This window comes from Heteronotia binoei, chromosome 6 (assembly GCF_032191835.1).
Source record: "Heteronotia binoei isolate CCM8104 ecotype False Entrance Well chromosome 6, APGP_CSIRO_Hbin_v1, whole genome shotgun sequence".
NCBI classification, from domain to species: domain Eukaryota; kingdom Metazoa; phylum Chordata; class Lepidosauria; order Squamata; family Gekkonidae; genus Heteronotia; species Heteronotia binoei.
In genome coordinates this window covers 41,122,285-41,139,963 of record NC_083228.1, presented here as the reverse complement: position 1 = coordinate 41,139,963, position 17,679 = coordinate 41,122,285, and the positions used below count along the sequence as shown (strand labels likewise).

Below are 17,679 nucleotides of genomic sequence, written 5' to 3'. Positions count from 1 at the left end.
CATAGGCTTTGTCCTCGGTGGAACTCTCTATGTACAAAGGCTGAGGCAATATTCAGTATCTGAACAACAGGCCATTATTTGTGAATTTCAGCAGTCTTCATAAACAAGTCTATACATTTCATCAGTTTGGATAGAACAGTAATAGATAATAACTGGTCTTCTTAATGGTATGGAGTCTTTTTGAAGCATTATAATTTTGGTTATTTACAGAATATCTCATTTCCAGATTTAGTAAAAGCATTCACAGGATTGAGATTCCTACAGTATATTTGATGGGCAGGTATCAGCATTAAAGATAGGCTATGTATATGCCAAGGTGGTCATGCTGAAGATTCAGTCCATTGATTATTGTATTTCTTTTTGTCTTTTTATCTTTCTCATTGTATTGGTTGGTCATCACAAAATATAACTGTATATCTGATCTCTGATAAAGATTAAAGTATTATTGTACCAGGCTGCATTATTTGCAACTGCATCAAAGAAAATTCAAGCAAAGTATGTGAGAAACAGAAGTCAAAAAGCAGTTTTTACATTAAAATAAGAGATGCTTTTAAGTAATATGGCTACATCCTCAGATTTTGTCATGTGGAGATATCCACCAACATCAGCTTGTAAAACTGCTCTTGTTCTATAAGTAGATAAAATAAATATGGAAAAGGTTGCAAGCAGCCATTCAACAATTAACAATTATTCCTGGATTTCCTTTCTTATTTATAGACAATCGATCTAGCCAACAGCAGCCCATTGCCAAGCCTCTACCTACATTGCCAGGTCAACCTTCATCTAAACCAAAGAAATTGGCCTCTTTGCCACCGCCAAAAATCCCTCTGAAACAACAGGAATGCACTGACAGTGAGGTAACACTTGTGGATAAGTCAAGCTAGTTATAAGCCTCAGAAATTAATTTTGTAACTCTAAATGGTACTTGGGACTAAACCATTAAGATGTCACAAATAGCAAATGACAATAGGAGGCGCTCATTTCCTTAGTGCCACTTGTCTGTTTTTTTAACTGTTTTAATCTCTACTCATAAAAGATTTAAAATAGATGAACAGTAAAGGATCTACAGGAAACACTTGCCTGTTCCTGAACATAATATTGATTTGCTTTAATAATGTGTTTGCTGTACAGTCAAGAACAGAGCAAAGATAGACATAATGAATTGTATCCAATGGTTATTTTCCTCTAGCAGAAGGGACTTCCACTGGCAGAGGGGAGGAGTTGTCACCAATTTCCCCCCTCCCACTGCAAGACTCCACCGTGTTGTTCCTGTGGATCCCCACAATTCCAGGTGCAGCATTTCAAGGGCATGTTTGGTGTAGTGGTTAAGTGCGTGGACTCTTATCTGGGAGAACCAGGTTTGATTCCCCACTCCTCCACTTGCAGCTGCTGGAATGGCCTTGGGTCAGCTATAGAGTTGTCCTTGAAAGGGCAGCATCTGTGAGAGCTCTCTCAGCCCCTCCCCCCACCTCACAGGGTGTCTGTTGAAGGGGAAGAAGATAAAGGAGATTGTGAGTCGCTCTGAGAGTCTGAAAGGGCAGGGTATAAATCTGTGGTCATCTTCATGTTGGCTGCAATGGGCAGAGAGAGGGAAGTTCTGTTCTCTTGCAGGTGGTTGGATACAATCCAGTGGTCCAGTTCAGATTCCACAAACGAAGTCCCCAAACTAGTTTACTGCAAGTGTTAATCCTGGTTTAAAACATCAGATCCTGTCATAGCTGAATATTAGAACATCTAGTAATTCTGATCTTGTATTGTCCTCAAGAGACATTCTCTGATTACATGCTGATTGGGATACTGTAACACAGTCTACGTGAGGCTGACTTTGAAAAATATTCAGAAGATATAGGTAACTGATTTTGAATGTGGTAGCTAAGCTGGTGGAAGGCGTAAACTGTTGGAAGCATCTCTTGCAAATTTTAAATGGCCTGCATTCTTTTTCTGGGAACAATTCAAATTGCTGGTTATTGCCTATAAAGTCATCTACAACCTGGGGCCAAGGTCCCGGAAAGACCCGACCTGTATGAGTCTGCATTCTTGTTGAGATAATCATCAGATGCTCTGAGGCACGATGGATTAGCACTAGGGAGGGACTGTGGCTCAGTGGTAGAGCATCTGCTTGGGAAGCAGAAGGTCCCAGGTTCAACCCTGGCATCTCCAACTAAAAAGGGTCCAGGCAAATAGGCATGAAAAACCTCAGCTTGAGACCCTGGAGAGCCACTGCCAGTCTTGAGTAGACAATACTGACTTTGATGGACCAAGGGTCTGATTCAGTATAGGGCAGCTTCATATGTTCATAGGGACTAGGCCTTTAGAAGTACCTCCATGCTGCCTACCTGGAAGAGGCACAATCTCAAGGACTTTCTCTTCTGTAAAATTTGTAATTACTTTCCTTCTGTCAGATTTTATCTAAGTTTGTCATTTAGTTTCCCTGTTTTATTTGGCAGCAAGCTGTGTTTTATAGTGAGAATGCTGTTCCAAATTTTGTTCCTGTAAGCCCCCTTTGGAACTTTGGTAAGAGTATGGGATAGAAATATTTTAAACAAATAAATATTATGGTATTAGTCAAGTAAGGCAAAAAGTGGGGGGGGGGGGAGCAACATGCTAATTAAATATATATACATAAATTCCTGTTATTAAAATCAGTTATTGTACAGCCTGAAGCCTTGCTAACATTCATGCTCCAAGGTGGAATGTGCGATTGGTCTCTTTCAGTAGAACTGTTAGGGTGATAAATATTGGTTGTGTAGTACATTTTTATCATGACCTTCCTTTTGAGAAATTTACATGGTTCTCCTTTCCCCATGTCATTATCTAAATAATCCTGTGATGTAGGTTAGGCTGAGAAGGGAGTAACTGGTTCAGGGACACTCAAGTTCCATGGCAGAGTGGGGATTTGAGTCAAGGTAGTCTCCCAGATCCCACTCTGACGTAACCACTGTATCGGAGGGGCTGTCTTATAAGAAACTTTAATCATTTTAATGCTCTGCCAGTACTCACAGCACTAAACATACTTGAAGATTCTGCCTAAAATCTAGATGACGGCAACATGGAGCTCTCAAGGAGATCAGTCTCTCTCGTGGCCTGAAGTTCCCAGGGAGCTCCGTACATCTGGGGGCTATTTTGTCATTTTCAGTGTCTACATAACGCTGGACATTAAATAGAAGCATTGTCACATGGGAAACATTCCTTTATATCTCCTGTGCAGGGCTTTTTTCCTTGGGGGGAAACAATGGAACCTCTTTGTGGAAACAAAATTAAAAAAAAATGTTTAAAAAGTAATGAGGAGCACTCATGTGTTTCTCCTTAATTTCCTTCTTGAGAGTTCTGGCACCCCTTTGTCCAGAAAAAAATGTGCATGTGGACATGGATGTTTCTGTATAGATGCATAAGAGCCCCAAGAAACTTTGATTTCTGCAGCTCTGGTCAGTCATAAAACTGTCACAGTATCACAGGCTGTAATACCTGATCTTTGTCCCTCCTGCATTAGGGAACTCCCATATCTGAATGGCATATCCTTTTTATTGTTTTTATTTCTTCACAATTAAATTGATCAGCCACCTTGCAGACATCAAGAAGACTGTCTTTTAATTCATCTGCATGTTCCTCAGGCAGATTATGTTGTACCCGTTGATGATGAAGAGGAGGATGACAATTACATTGAACCTACTGAAGAAAGCCCTTCACAGCCTATAAAACGTAAGCACCGCATTTTGAACTGCTTTGTTAAGCCAAGTGGGCTAGATATCCATTCTGAAATACAAACAGCCTAGAGTTCTTCAAGAGGACTAGATTCATTATTTCTGTGTTTTTTTAAAAAAATGCAAAAAGTTATCAGGGTTATGCATGCAACTCACACAATATATTAATTTCTTTCTATGAGGCCTTGCCTTTCCCCCCAAAACATGGTAAAAAGGAAAAATTGTGCAGTGTTTGTTGAGAAAATGAAGGTACAGGAGAAAAAGGCTATGTGCCTTGGGAGGAAGAAATGGATATAAATGAAAACTTAGCTTATACTTCTTAAGAGAAATCTTTCATACATTTTCAGACTTTTTCCAAAAATGATGAGGTTAACAATATTCTTGGGATTCTGCAAATGTTGCTGAATCCTGCTTTAAGCAGCATGCTAGGAATCTGCTTGTATGCAGTTGGAATGTCCCGTATCTGTTTCACTTTAAAGAGTTAAAGTCTACTTCACAGTGCAGTATTAGGGGAGAGAGTTTGCTTCCACTATAAAGAGCAAACACTGAGTTCTTAATAGCATGGGCAAGAACAATACCAAAGGACATTGTTTAGGGCTACAGTAGACTTCCGGTCATGAATATTTGCCATTTCAGTTTTGACATGCATGTCAAAAAACACACACATGTTTGTTTTGTCATTTTCAGCCCCAGTGGTGAACAGATCTATCAAGCCCACAGCAAAACTTGATCCTCCCAGTTCTTCAGTGCTGCCTCCTGGTCCTGTGTCACCTTCCATGCTAGGTATGAAAAAAGATTACATTGGCACAATGAAAATAGCACAGAAACACAACACATTGACAACATGATACAAAATGGATTCCGATTCCTACCAATATAAAAACATTTACTTAGGACGTTGTTTTTAAACTTTCAATTAGCACGTTTCTACAAAAAAGGGGGAATAAAATTAATATAGCCCTGTTCTAGGGTTAGCCACACCCCCTGGTCACTGGTGGAGGATCTGAGGGTAAGGTTGTGAGATCCAGGGTGGAAAACCTGGAAGATCTGTGGGTGGAGCCTGGGGAGGACAGGAGCCTTAGTGGGGTGCAATGCCATACAGCCCATCCTCCAAAGCATCCACCCTCCAGAGGAAATGATCCCTGTAGTCTGGTAATGAACTGTAATGCTGTGGGAACCCCAGGCCCCACCTGGAGGCTGGCATCCCTACCCTGTTCACATGCTACTCTTCCCCCTCCCCCACAGACACAGACAACCTCTCTCTCTCTGGGTGGTGGCAAGATCAGGAGGAGATATCAGGCTGTCACAATTTTAACTGCTTGTCAAAGGCGCCATGTCATCAGAATCTACAACATGTTAGACCCTTTCATAAATACACCCCAAATTAATGTTATTGCCATTGTGGCAGTCATTCTGCATTTAGAAAATATGTGCTTATCTTGATTCACGTGGTTAAGAAAAACAACTAAACAGTGCTGAATATACAGCTGACTATGCAGCAAAGTAATTATTCCATCATGCAGCCAGATCGATTTTCAGTGCATGATTAGTCAAGTCACTGAACATCAGTCAGACTTCAAGATGGAGCACTCAGATGGCAGCTTCTCTGCGCTGCTAGATGTAAGGTGGGTTGACTGTTTCAGGGCCAGTTTTGGATTATCAATTGGCCCTGAAGCTGTTTTATTGCCCTCCTGAGGAAACTGCTCATGGTTGTCCCTGAAACACTCAACAGGCTTCATTAAGCCTGTATAGTATAAATAAGTCACAGAAGATACGCTAATTTCTAGATTCATGCTGGTCCATGCCATGATATAGATGTCTGTAGGGTAATGGAATTATAAGTTTCAGAATTAGGTGCTGTTGGTTATAAAACAAGTTTCAAAAAACACCAAAGGCTTCTGGTATAGAGATGTTTAAAAATAATGGGTCAGGCTCCCTTTAAGAATATAAAAGCAGCAGTTCATCACATGACTTCTCAGCCCCAATTGAAATAGGTCTCTTATAAGGCAGACAAAAAAAGGGGGGGGGAAACTTGATAGCCTTTATATTTAAAAATCCAGAGATTAGTTAAATGATGCCCTTAGTAAAGAGTCAACATTGGGCAACAGTACCTAGTAGATGGAGGCCAGGCAACCTACACAGCCAATCCCATCTATAGAATATCTTCCTTCAGTTGGATAATCTCGCACCTTCATGGCTAAACCTGCTATTTCCCAAAATGAACAAAGATTTATAGCTAACCATGGTGATAATTTTTACCAGAACTACAGCATCATAAAGAATAATAACACTTTTGAGTTCCCTAGAACATGTAGCAAGCTGTATGCTTAATGCAAAAAAGAAAATGGGAAGAGGGAAAGAAAAACATTATTTAGGGAATGATGGAGGAACCCATAGATAGCAACTTGCTCTTAAAATGGAATACAGGATGTGTTGCTACTTCACTGAATCATGTGATGCCTGGTGAAAAGTGGGTTTCAAGATGCACCAAAGGATACAAGTACAGAGAAGCAAAAAAACAGCCACTCTGCTTTAGAAAATATAGAAGCCAGAGTTAACCAGATACTTCTCTATAGCTAATTATTAGTGTCTTCTGTTCCATCATTTCTTTCAAATAAAACAACACCCCCTAGTGGCTGTCAGCAATAACCAACCTAAATAACTTGCAACCTTTGATGAAGCAAGAATCTAAAATAAAATCTCAGTAAAGCAGTATTTTAACAATTAGCCATGCCATGCTTTTTTATTTTTCATTTTAACAACACCGCAGCATTACAAGATGAATTGTTGCTGAAAACTAGTTTACTAAATAAGAATTAAATTAGAAACCACTGACACTATTTAAAAATATTTCTGGCACAACTTTCTCACTTTTTAAATTGAAATTGTCTGTGATTTTTCCAACTAGACTTATTTTTATATGCATGTTTCTTATCATTCTTGTACTTGATTTTGCACATGTGAACGTTTTGGGTTTGTTCTTCTAAATACAGAATTTTTTCCCCTCCAGATGTCTATGAGATTCCTGAGGAAGAGGTAAGTCTTGTGTCTATAGTTTAAAAAAAACAGAAGCGCAGCAATTCAGAGTCCCACATGCACAGGGACATACTGTTTTCATGTACTAGCTGTAATTTATGTACCCAACAACAGCAAATTAACTTGGATGCCTTTCCTCACAGTTAAAAAAAAAAGAAAGGAAAATCTGTGTCATGTTCAAAACAGCAGTGCTCATGTTTATGGTCTCACGTGGAATAAGTAGATCCCACCTAGATCTAGTCTCAAGTGGAGTAAGCTTTTACTAAGCTTAGGATTTTCCTCTTAGTGTACTATTCTTTTCAGTGTATATCTATTATTATACCTTTGCAGTGGTAAACTCCAATTAACTTTCCAATGAATTTATTCCTAAGAAACATCTGAAAACTTCATAATCAATCTGGTTGGTTTGACTGTGTGGCGGTATGTCTCCATCTTCCTTATGAATAGAAACATGGTTTTTTTGTAGGAAAAGCCCAGCAGGAACTCATTTACATATTAGGCCCCTGATGACAAGCCAGTCAGAACCACATTCTTTTGCCTTCCTGCTCAAAAAAAGCCCTGAATTTAGATATAATCAATGCTATCTCCAGTCCCTGGCTGCAGTTTGCGTAGTCACCCTTTGTCTCCCGGTTGTCACTCACGACCCTAAGATCCTGAAAGGCTGGCTCTTTATTGGGACCCGTGGTTTCTCCTCAGAGTTTAGACCTTGATAATCTACTTGTGAGCTTTAGCAGAGTTCCAAGATGGCTATGAGACTGTCAATACTGATTTGTCAGCTTGTACTCCTGGGCAACAATGGTCCTATAATAAACTATGTCAAATTAATTGGCAGTACAATCCTAAACAGTTACAGTCTTCTAAATTCATTGAGCTCAATGGCTTTAGTATAATTCTGCTGAAGACTGCACTCTTGATTACTTTATTGGTATAGCCCATCAAAGAACTCAAGGCACAATACTGGCAACCTCCATCCAGTCACTGACCAGATTGCTGTAGCACTCCAACACACTCTAGTTGCCATACTTGGTGATTTTAACAGTTTTATTAGTAGAGGTACTATTAACAATTAACATCGTTAGCTACCAAGTGCAGAAGTGTTCAGTAGGCTACCTACCAAATGTTGCTATACTGACCAATTTTTGCATCTCTTGTTTGGTGGTCTGATGGTGATTTGGGGACAGAAGAACACTAGTAATTTACCTTTCTTGTTATACAGCACTTTCAGGACTAACAATGACCTGAACATATAAGTTTAGCAATTCATAACAGGCTCTCTCCTTTCAGGTCCTGATTGCTGCTAGAATATACTGTTTGCTGGATGTAGGTTAGAAATGTATTCTAGGAGATAAACTAACTAAAACATAATTTCCAAGTGCTAATTAATTAACAGTTTCTTTTCTTGAAACAGGAAAAATCATCACCACCATTAACCAGGTAATCTATCATTGCGAAACTCCATATTTGTAACTCGCTGAAAATGGTTTCTCTGTTTTCTTTAAAGGAACTTTGTCTAGTCAGGGTGCTTAAGGTAGATCAATGGGTTATGAAACACAGAAGAATTAAACAGGAAGTACGATAAATGTTTGACATCTCCAACCTGATTGAACCGTTTCTACTTGCAACTGGTTCGCCAGCTGGTGCAGAACTAAATGAAATATAATCTTACGCCTTTCAGGAACATGGCCTAGTCCTTTGATGAGCACAATGATGCCATAGAATGTCATTTTTTTTAACTGGAAGCTAGAAGCTTCACAGAGAGAGATTATCCTTTTTACAATCACTTGAACACGCAAGATATAAAAATATCACAGAAATATGGCCTACTAATTTCTCCCAACAGCCTTTTCCACTTCAAGTCAGGAGAGTTATCTAGAATGCAAATAGGAAACCTACCTAGAAATTCAAAGTCATAGAAGTGGGAATAGGGCTGAGAAGCTCCTGCTGGGGGTGGGTTTTCCCCCAGATTGGGGGCCCCCAACCGGCCAGCATGGAGCAGGCTGCTGGGAGGATCCCCGCCCCCACAGAGCTGCATCGTCATGTGATGTGCCTGACACAATGACATCACTCAGAAGTGCCATTATTCCACAGGGCATGTCACACAGGGGACAATCTAGCATTCAGGTAAAACCTGGTTTTACCTGAATCCTATAGCATCTCCAGTACAATGTGCTGAGTGCAATGACGTCACTTCCAGGTGACATTATTGCACATAAGAAAAATCCCCTTGAAGTCAAGGTAGGACTTGGCAGCCCTAAGTAGGAAGGTGGTTCACACCTTTGCCAATGTAAGTATTTCTCTGCCCATGTCAGGTGTCATGAATAGGAAGCAATAACTTTACATGGTATAACTCCCTTTCAAGGATTCTGGAATATTGTGCATGCTCCCTTTTTTTTTGTGTGTGAATACTGTATTACTTCACCTATTCATTAAAGTAATAGTCCTTTGAATTTAATACAAAAGACAAGACACACAGGTGTCCCTTGCCACACACCTATTGTCACCACAATATATCACCCAATACAATATACCAGCATACCACCATAACAGCGTGTCACCCATTACATAAAGTATGTGATGGATAGCAAGCATGGACACTGTCTTCTCAACTGCATATAGGTGGTTTGATAAATGTGTGAACCAGTTCTGTTGCGGGGGGGAATTAGAAGGCATAACTCCATAATCATTCTTAACTCCACAAAAATAAATGAAATCACTTCAGTTGCACTGTTTTCAAAGGTTCTTTTCTGCATATATAATTTTCTGGATTAAAACAGTTGCCTTTGTGATTGAATGCATAGATTTCTTGCTACATTTTGAAAGACAACATGGTTGTGTAATAATTATCACATTGCTACCAATTCTTGCAAATTAAGTTTTTGTTCTGGGGAGGGTTTTTCTAGTGTTTTTGAGTAGCATTTTGCAAACACAGTAGTGAACCTAGCATTGACACTCATATATGGAGAGTTTGCTGCTGCTGCTTCTTTCTTTCTTTTTTGTATTAATATATGCATGTGTGAGTGTGTGTGTGTGCACCTAGAAGTCATGGTGACCTCTGGTGACTGACCCCTACTGGGGACCTGGAGGATATTCAGGGAGGTGGCTGAATAAAGCCTGCTCCCACCTCCCGACCAATACTCCTTCTAAGCTGTGGAGTCTTGTGAGCAAAAATTCTACTTTGTGAGCTACCGGCATTAAATTGTGAGCTATGCATAAATTAGTTTTTCCTGAGCTAAGACAAAAATGTGTGAGCCGGAGGCTAAAAAACTGTGAGCTAGCTCACACTAACTCAGCTTAGAAGGAACACTGCTCCCAACTGCTGGTATTCCAAGGAGGTCTCCCATCCAAGTACTTGCCAGAGTTGACCCTGCTTAGCTTCTGAGATCTGAAAAGATCAGGCTTGCCTGGGCTCTCCAGGTTGGGGTGGAGGGTTTGCTTTTGACAGCAGTGCTTTATGCCCTATCCCCCATTATAAAGTACAGCTTTTAAAGGTGCAAGAGACTGAAGAGGGAGGGAAGCTAGAAAGGCCTCGTTGTATGTGGAGAATGTTGCAGTTCCCTCATTAAATCCTGCCTCCACTCCCTCAATAATTAATTTATATTTTACTCCAAAAGGATTTCCAAGTCATTTCCCCCAAAGCCTGTTCAAAGACCAGGAGGACATTCCCACATACCAAACACAGCCAAAGAATTGTCGAAGACGGATGTGTCCAGGTTAGTTTTTAATGAAACATCCATGCCCAAAATATTCACTTATTTATTTCTAACAAGTATCCATCCATCCTTATAGCCACTGCAGTTTAGAACATACGGTCTAACATCACAAAGAGAGTCTCATGTTGAGTGCGTAATAGGGTATAATGGATAGAGCCAGTTGGTGTAGTGGTTAAGTGAGCAGACTCTTATCTGGGAGAACCAGGTTTGATTCCCCACTTCTCCACGTGCAGTTGCTGGGTGACCTTTGGTCAGTCATAACACTCTCAGAACTACTCTGCTCAAGAGCAGTTCTTGGAGAGCTCTCACAACCCTACCTACCTCACAGAGAGTTTCTATTGTAGGGAGGAGAAGAGAAAGGAAATTGTAAGGTACTCTGAGACTCCCTTGGGTAGTGAAGGCAGGGTATAAATCAAATTTCCTCCTCCTGCTTCTCCTCTTCTTCCTCCTTCTCCTTCTTCCTCTTCTTGATTTTGGACTTAAAACTGGGGGACCCAGGTTCATATCTCCGCAGCCATTATATTTGTTGGGTGACTTTGGGCCAGTTGCATGTCTTAACCTAACCAGATTCACAGAAGCATTGAGGATAAAATGGGTGGAAGTTAGTAACTTCCCCCCTAATTCAAGGAAAGGTGGGATACAAGTGTATACTAATTAGGTTCAACTGCTAGACCTCATGATATCACCAAAGTAGTATGTTATGGCATGAGGATAAAGAGTCTGACTGCTCATCCAGACAGCAGTTTCTCCCTATTCCTAATGACTGTCCCAGGTACTGTCAAGCATACAGAAAGTGTGGAAATCAAGAGGCATGGTTTATTTTAAGACATTTGTACATTCACTGCAGATTTCACAACTGGTCTCTGCTAGCTACGGGGACCATGTTGCAATTCTGTTGCAAGTTCTGAAGAAGCAGAATCCCAGACTGCTGGCAATTAGACTTACCTAGAGGTGCTCTGACTTTACAGTGCTAGAAGTTAAAATCCTCTGCTCTCAAATACCCCAGCACCAATGCATCTTCCTTATACCATTGTATAGTTCAACCTAACAAATGTGCTCACTTCAACAAAGTTTCTGGGAATACTGACACTGAAAAGCAATTGTCTGTGTAACTTTGGTTGGAAGGTAAAACCTATGATTGAAATATTTCATTTATTTTCCAGAAACGTTTTGCCTCTCCCTAGAAACCGTCCTCAACTGAAAGTCGTAAGTAAACCAATTGCAGAATTCTTGGCAGATATAGTTAATAGCTGTTCAAGAAACAGAAAATCAATCTAACTTAAAGATGGTATGAAAAAGACTATAATAAAATAATACAATTACTTAAAATTAGCAAGACAAACTGGGAAATTTTAAACTGTGAAAGATCTCTGTTTGAGACCTTGGAGAAATACTCTCAGTCAGAGTAGCCACTACTGACCTTGATAGACCATGTGGTCAACAGATTTCAGAAACCAATATGCCACATTGTGTGGCCACATACAATGCCTTTCATGCAGTTGCAGGAGCACTCCTTTCCTAAGGGCTGTATGCTACCATAAGAGCTTATTTCCAGTTTGCCAGTAACCAAAGGGATTCATTCACAGAATCTGCAATTGGTGTTTAGTAAATGTGTTGTCTGTACTGCACACATTTGTTATTTTATTACCCAAAATCAGGGGTTCAGCTGACACTTCCTGCAAAGCAAATAAGGACTGACTTACATAATCTAGAATGACTTGTTGAATCCTTATTATCACTATTAAATGCAGGGCTTTTTGTAGCAAAAACTCCTTTGGATATTAGGCCACACCCCTCTGATGTAGCCAATCCTCCCCGTAAGCTCTTGGGGAGTATGGCCTAATATGCAAAGGAGTTCCTGCTACAAAAAAAAGCCCTGACTATATGTATTTAAATTCTGTGGCCGTTTTCGCACTTAGCGTTTGCTCCCCTTTTTCCGCGGCGCAATTATGTCCGGATCATTTTTCTCGTTTTCCCACTAGTGACTCTTTGCGGAGTCGCCTTCCCTGAAGCCCCGGCTCAAATCGTTTTCCCACTGGCATCGGCTTGAGTTCGATGCCCTGTCAATCTTTTTTTTTTTAAGCGCAAGTCTAGTTGCGTAATGACGTACTAACGTACTAACATAACATCGAGCTGTTCCCTCCCCTTCTTTTCTTGGACAAACCGCATCACGTGTGCTGCTGCTGCTTATGGATTGGCTGCAGCTGTAGAATCCTCCACAGCCCTTTATGTATTAACGGAAGCATTCACAGTGGAGAATCCTAGCACTAGATTCCCCCCCCCAAATTCTGAAGCACTAGATCCCCCCCCCCAAATTTCCTCCGCTCTCTTTCCCCTCCCCGGCTGGCGCTTGCAACAGGGACCTGACTGATTCCTGCTGCCAGAGCTCCCCCCCCCCCGCTCCATTCTCTCCTTCCCCTTCTATGGCGCGTGTGAAGAGCGAGGTCGCGTCTATTTTCTAACCGAGCGGAATGTAGCCAGGGAGAAGAATGCAGGACTCCAACTTCCCATTTTATACATGGCGATTTTGTGCAGGTCCAGAAATCCTGGTGGCACAGCTGAGGGAGGCATTCCCTTTTTAAAACACACACACATGAACGCTTTGGCCCGCACCGGCACTAGATTCCCCCCCCCAACAATGGTCGTTTTCGCATTATCGAGATAACGCAACAGCGAAATAACGCAACTAAAGTCAATAATAATAAAAAAAATTCTAACGAAACCAATTGAAGTGGCAATTGAGGCTATTCCAGGAGGGTTTTTTTTTCTATTTGTTAATTTCGAAATATCGCTATTACGCAAAACTGTGAAGTTTAAAAAAAAAATGGCCGTGCCGGCACTTTGGGGAAGCGCCGTGAAAGGCTGATGATTGGCCAAGTGGGTGGATGGGGTGGGAGGACGGAAAGGGAGAGGGTGACGCCCACAAAGCAGTCGATCCGGCGTGGATGGATTTCGCACAGCAAACTCCGCTGAGTGGATCCGGAGGTTTTCGGAAACTCCGGCAACATGCTGAAAAACATACTCCGGCGTAAAATCCCTGAAGCGCCGGAGCAAAGCGCAGCGCCGGAGCAACATGTGCGAAATCCAAGAGAAGATCCGGAGGTAAATGGGGCGCTACGCCGGAGCAAACGCTAGTGCGAAAACAGCCTGTGAGTTGGATCCTACAGAACAGCACAGAGAAAGAGCTGGAAGAGCAACTCCCTGTGTACCCCAAATCCTCCACTGAGTGATGCTGGAAGGAGACAAAACACACCACAGCACAGGATGGGGGCTGCAATGATAATAGGGAAATCAGGCAGAATCTTTTACTTCTCCTTCAGTTGTTTGTATATGCAGTATTGCTTGTCCAAATTAAACACTTCTGCATGATTTCTGTAATCTGAATATATATATTTTTTTTTAACTTTCAGGATCCTGGTGGCTTTGAAGTGCAAAGTGGGGAAAGTAAGCTGTTGGGGGTTTGGGGGGAGGGGTTTGCACTGCAGCACAACTGAGGGGCCTTTTACGAATTATGGCTTAAAATATGGCAGCTCTCCACATCAAATTCCAAACTCTCCACTGTCTTCTGCATCTAATGAGTTGATTTCAGTGCTCCATGCATTTCGGGTTTTTTAATGGCTAGACTGTTATACCTTTAAAGAGCTGATTTGATGTTGAGCAGGGGTCTCTAACACAGTGCCCGTGGGCACCATGGCACCTTTCTTGGTCCCTTCCAAGTATTTTCAAAATAGAAATGCTGACCTCCAGGTGGTACCTGGGGATGCCCTGAAATTGCAGCTTTACCTCCAGACTGTTGCCCTGGAGAAAAGAGATGCTTTGGAGGATGAACTGTATGGTAGGGTTGCCAAGTCCAGTTCAATAAATATCTGGGGACTTTGGGGGTGGAGTCAGGAGACATTGTGAGTGGAGCCAAGAGCAAGGTTGTGACAAGCCTAACTGAACTCCTGAGGGAGTTCTGGCCATCACATCTAAAGGGAATGCACACCTTTTAAATGCCTTCCCTCCACTGGAAATAATGAAGGATAGGGGCACCTTCTGGGGGGGCTCTTAGAATTGGATCCCCTGGTCGAATCCTTTGAACATTGGAGAGTATTTTGGGAAGAGGCATTGGATGCTTTGTTGAAAATTTGTTGCCTCTACCTCAAAAAACAGCCCCGCCTCAAGCCCCAGATATCCACAGATCAATTCTCCATTATACCCTATGGAAATTGGTCTCCATAGGGAATCATGGAGTGCCCAGAAGACATTTCCCTCCCCCTCCCCTCCCCCTTTTTCTGATAACCCTGAAGTGGGGGGGGCCTCCAAACTGGGGGATTCCCTGCCCCCACCTGGGGATTGTGTAAACCAACAAAGAGCTACGCGGATAATGGAGCAAGGAAAAGAAGGTCAAACAAACCTCTGGGAAAACCAGCCTCCAAAGGCAATAATATGCAAAGAATATGAAAGGTATCAAAGCAGCTTGTTACAATATAAACATAAAAAAATGATACATAAGGAGACCACAAACCCCACACCCAGTCACTTTGAAACAAATCAATGTCCAAACTTTATAAGGAAGAGGTGCAGGTAGTAGTTCCCGAGGTAGAGTAATCCAAGGAGAACAAAGTTTCCAGAAATTCTTCTTCCGTACAGCAAGGCACAATGAAAGGAACGCAAAGCGGCAGTACTTGATCCGACGTTTCACAAAAGCTTCTACTAGCTTACAAGCGGTCTCATGGGGTTTACATGCTGGTGCTAACAATCACTTGTATCCAATATGCTTACAGTCGTTACTATCCGGTATGGTCCATACCGGATAGTAACGACTGTAAGCATAGTGGATACAAGTGATTGTTAGCACCAGCATGTAAATCCCATGAGACTGTTCGTAAGCTCATAGCTTTTGCGAAATGTTGGATCAAGTACTGCCTCGTCGCATTCCTTTCATTGTGCCTTGCTGTACGGAAGAATTTCTAGAAACTTTGTTCTCTGTGGATTACTCTACCTCGGGAACTACTACCTGTGCCTCTTCCTTATAAAGTTTGGACATTGATTTCTTTCAAAGTGACTGGGTGTGGGTTTGTGTTCTCCTTATGTATCATTTTTCATGTTTATATTGTAACAAGCTGTTTTCATATTCTTTGCATATTATTGCCTTTGGAGGCTGGTTTTCGTGGAGGTTGGTTTGACTTTCTTTTCCCTGCCCCACCTGGGGATTGGCAAACCCTATGGAATTCTATCCCACTGAGGTCCCTTTCCTTCCCAGGCTTCATTCCCAAATCTCCAGAAGTTTCCCAACCTGGATATCACAAGCCTACCCATCATCCCCTGCTAGTGGCCAGAGGGGACTTGGCAACCCTATTTCAAAAAGTAGGTAGGCCTCTTGTCCAGCACATCTTCTTGTTACATCAGCAACTTTATTGTAAGATGTTGCCTTTTGATATTATGTTGGGGAACTTAGCAAAAAGCCAAGCTAGCTAGAGATGAGGTAAAACGGAATCTGCTACCAATGTTTATGGAATGGGGCTGCCAGCCTCCAGGTGGGGCCTGGAGATCCCCCACTTTCACAACTGATCTCTAGTTGGCAGAGATCAGCTGCCCTGGAGAAAGTGACTTTTTGAAGGGTGGACTCTGTGGCATTGTACCATGCTGAGGCTGCTCCCCTCCCCAAACCCCACCCACTGCCAGATCCACCCCCAAAGTCTCCAGGTATTTTCCAACACAGACCTGGTAACCCTGTTACAGAGATTGTTCCCTATAAAACCCTATTTGGAGCCAAGAACCGGACCGATTTAAAAGGAAATAAATTTTATAGAAAAATAACAGAATTTAAATATACATACAGATTGGAAAACACACACAAGGTGTTGGAATAAAAACAGAGTAGAATGTGGAAGTAGAATGGGGGTAGAGTGGTTAGTGATATGTTACTGATCTTGAAGTGGATGAGCCTGAAGTTCAGGAGAAGGAAGGTCTGTGAAAACGACCAGTGCTACACATGCAAAGGAACTGATATGAATCAGGCATGTGAACATAAGAGAACATAAGAGAAGCCATGTTGGATCAGGCCAATGCCCCATCCAGTCCAACACTGTCACACAGTGGCCAAAAAAACCCAGGTTCCATCATGAGGTCCACCAGTGGGGCCAGGACACTAGAAGCCCTCCCACTGTTGCCCCCCCCCCAGGCACCAAGAATACAGAGCATCACTGCCCCAGACAGAGAGTTCCATCTATACTTTGTGGCTAATAGCCACTGATGGACCTCTGCTCCATGTTTATCCAATCCCCTCTTGAAGCAGTCTATGCTTGCAGCTGCCACCACCTTCTGTGGCAGTGAATTCCATGTGTTAATCACCCTTTGGGTGAAGAAGTACTTCCTTTTATCCATTCTAACCTGATTGCTCAGCAATGTCATTGAGTGCCCATGAGTTCTTTTGTGTCCAAACAGAGTCACACTGGGCATGTGCTAAACTAGATCTACTTATACCCAAAAATGTATCCTGAGGGTATGATAACAGAGGCGAGCTAATATGACAATGATGTGATGGGTTTAGGATGTCTTGACAAAAGGAATGTTTGATGTTTCCCAAGTCTTAGACAAAAGAGAAGATGTTTCCTAATGGGTGAGAAGATGAGTCTGGATGGGGGCAGTCTGGTAAAACTGAGAAGTTAATGTTTCTCCTTAATGGCCTAAAGGAGAATATGCAGATGTATGACAAACACTGAAGGAATAACTTCAGGAATAAAAATGATTACTTGAAATAAGGACATACTATAGATTCTGTGGTATGACAGGAATGGAGACAGGAAATACGTTATCGAACATAATCCATGGTAGTAGAGCTGGGCTAGATACATGATCCTTTGGCTATGCTTTTGCTCGACAATAGGCAGTATTTTAGCCATTGCTGTCAAGACCTTGGGGCACTGACAGAGATTGGCCAACTGCTGTTCCATGGAGAAAGAGGGGGGCAGGGAGGACTACTTGGAGGAATCTGGCAGTAGGGTCAGCCCTGTTACTGAGCCAATGTGTCTCTTGCAGGCTCAGTGCTGTCTCCTAGCCTCCTGGCAAGGCACCTCTTATGACAATCCAGGCTTTTCTGGGGTGCAGTACCTAGGAGGTTCAGAGGCTTCCCAGGATGTTTGAGGTGTCTCTGCTAATGTGGAAAGACCACCCCATTGCAGGGCTGTCTCCATAGTTATACTTCTGATTTGCCTTTGGAGATCTGATTGGCTGGCAAATTAAAATGT

The 17,679-nt window shown here is 42.1% G+C and overlaps 1 protein-coding gene across 1 annotated transcript in view; it reads left to right on the top strand.

Annotated features, from left to right (window-relative positions):
* The window catches only part of BLNK (B cell linker), a 140,559-nt gene that overhangs the window by 110,369 nt on the left and 12,511 nt on the right, over positions 1–17,679 (top strand). Inside the window, exons 9-16 of the mRNA XM_060241368.1 lie at positions 718–857; positions 3,612–3,699; positions 4,389–4,484; positions 6,712–6,737; positions 8,146–8,171; positions 10,349–10,447; positions 11,611–11,653; positions 13,858–13,891. Coding sequence (XP_060097351.1) covers positions 718–857; positions 3,612–3,699; positions 4,389–4,484; positions 6,712–6,737; positions 8,146–8,171; positions 10,349–10,447; positions 11,611–11,653; positions 13,858–13,891 — 552 coding nt within the window. The remainder of the gene's footprint in view (positions 1–717; positions 858–3,611; positions 3,700–4,388; positions 4,485–6,711; positions 6,738–8,145; positions 8,172–10,348; positions 10,448–11,610; positions 11,654–13,857; positions 13,892–17,679) is intronic.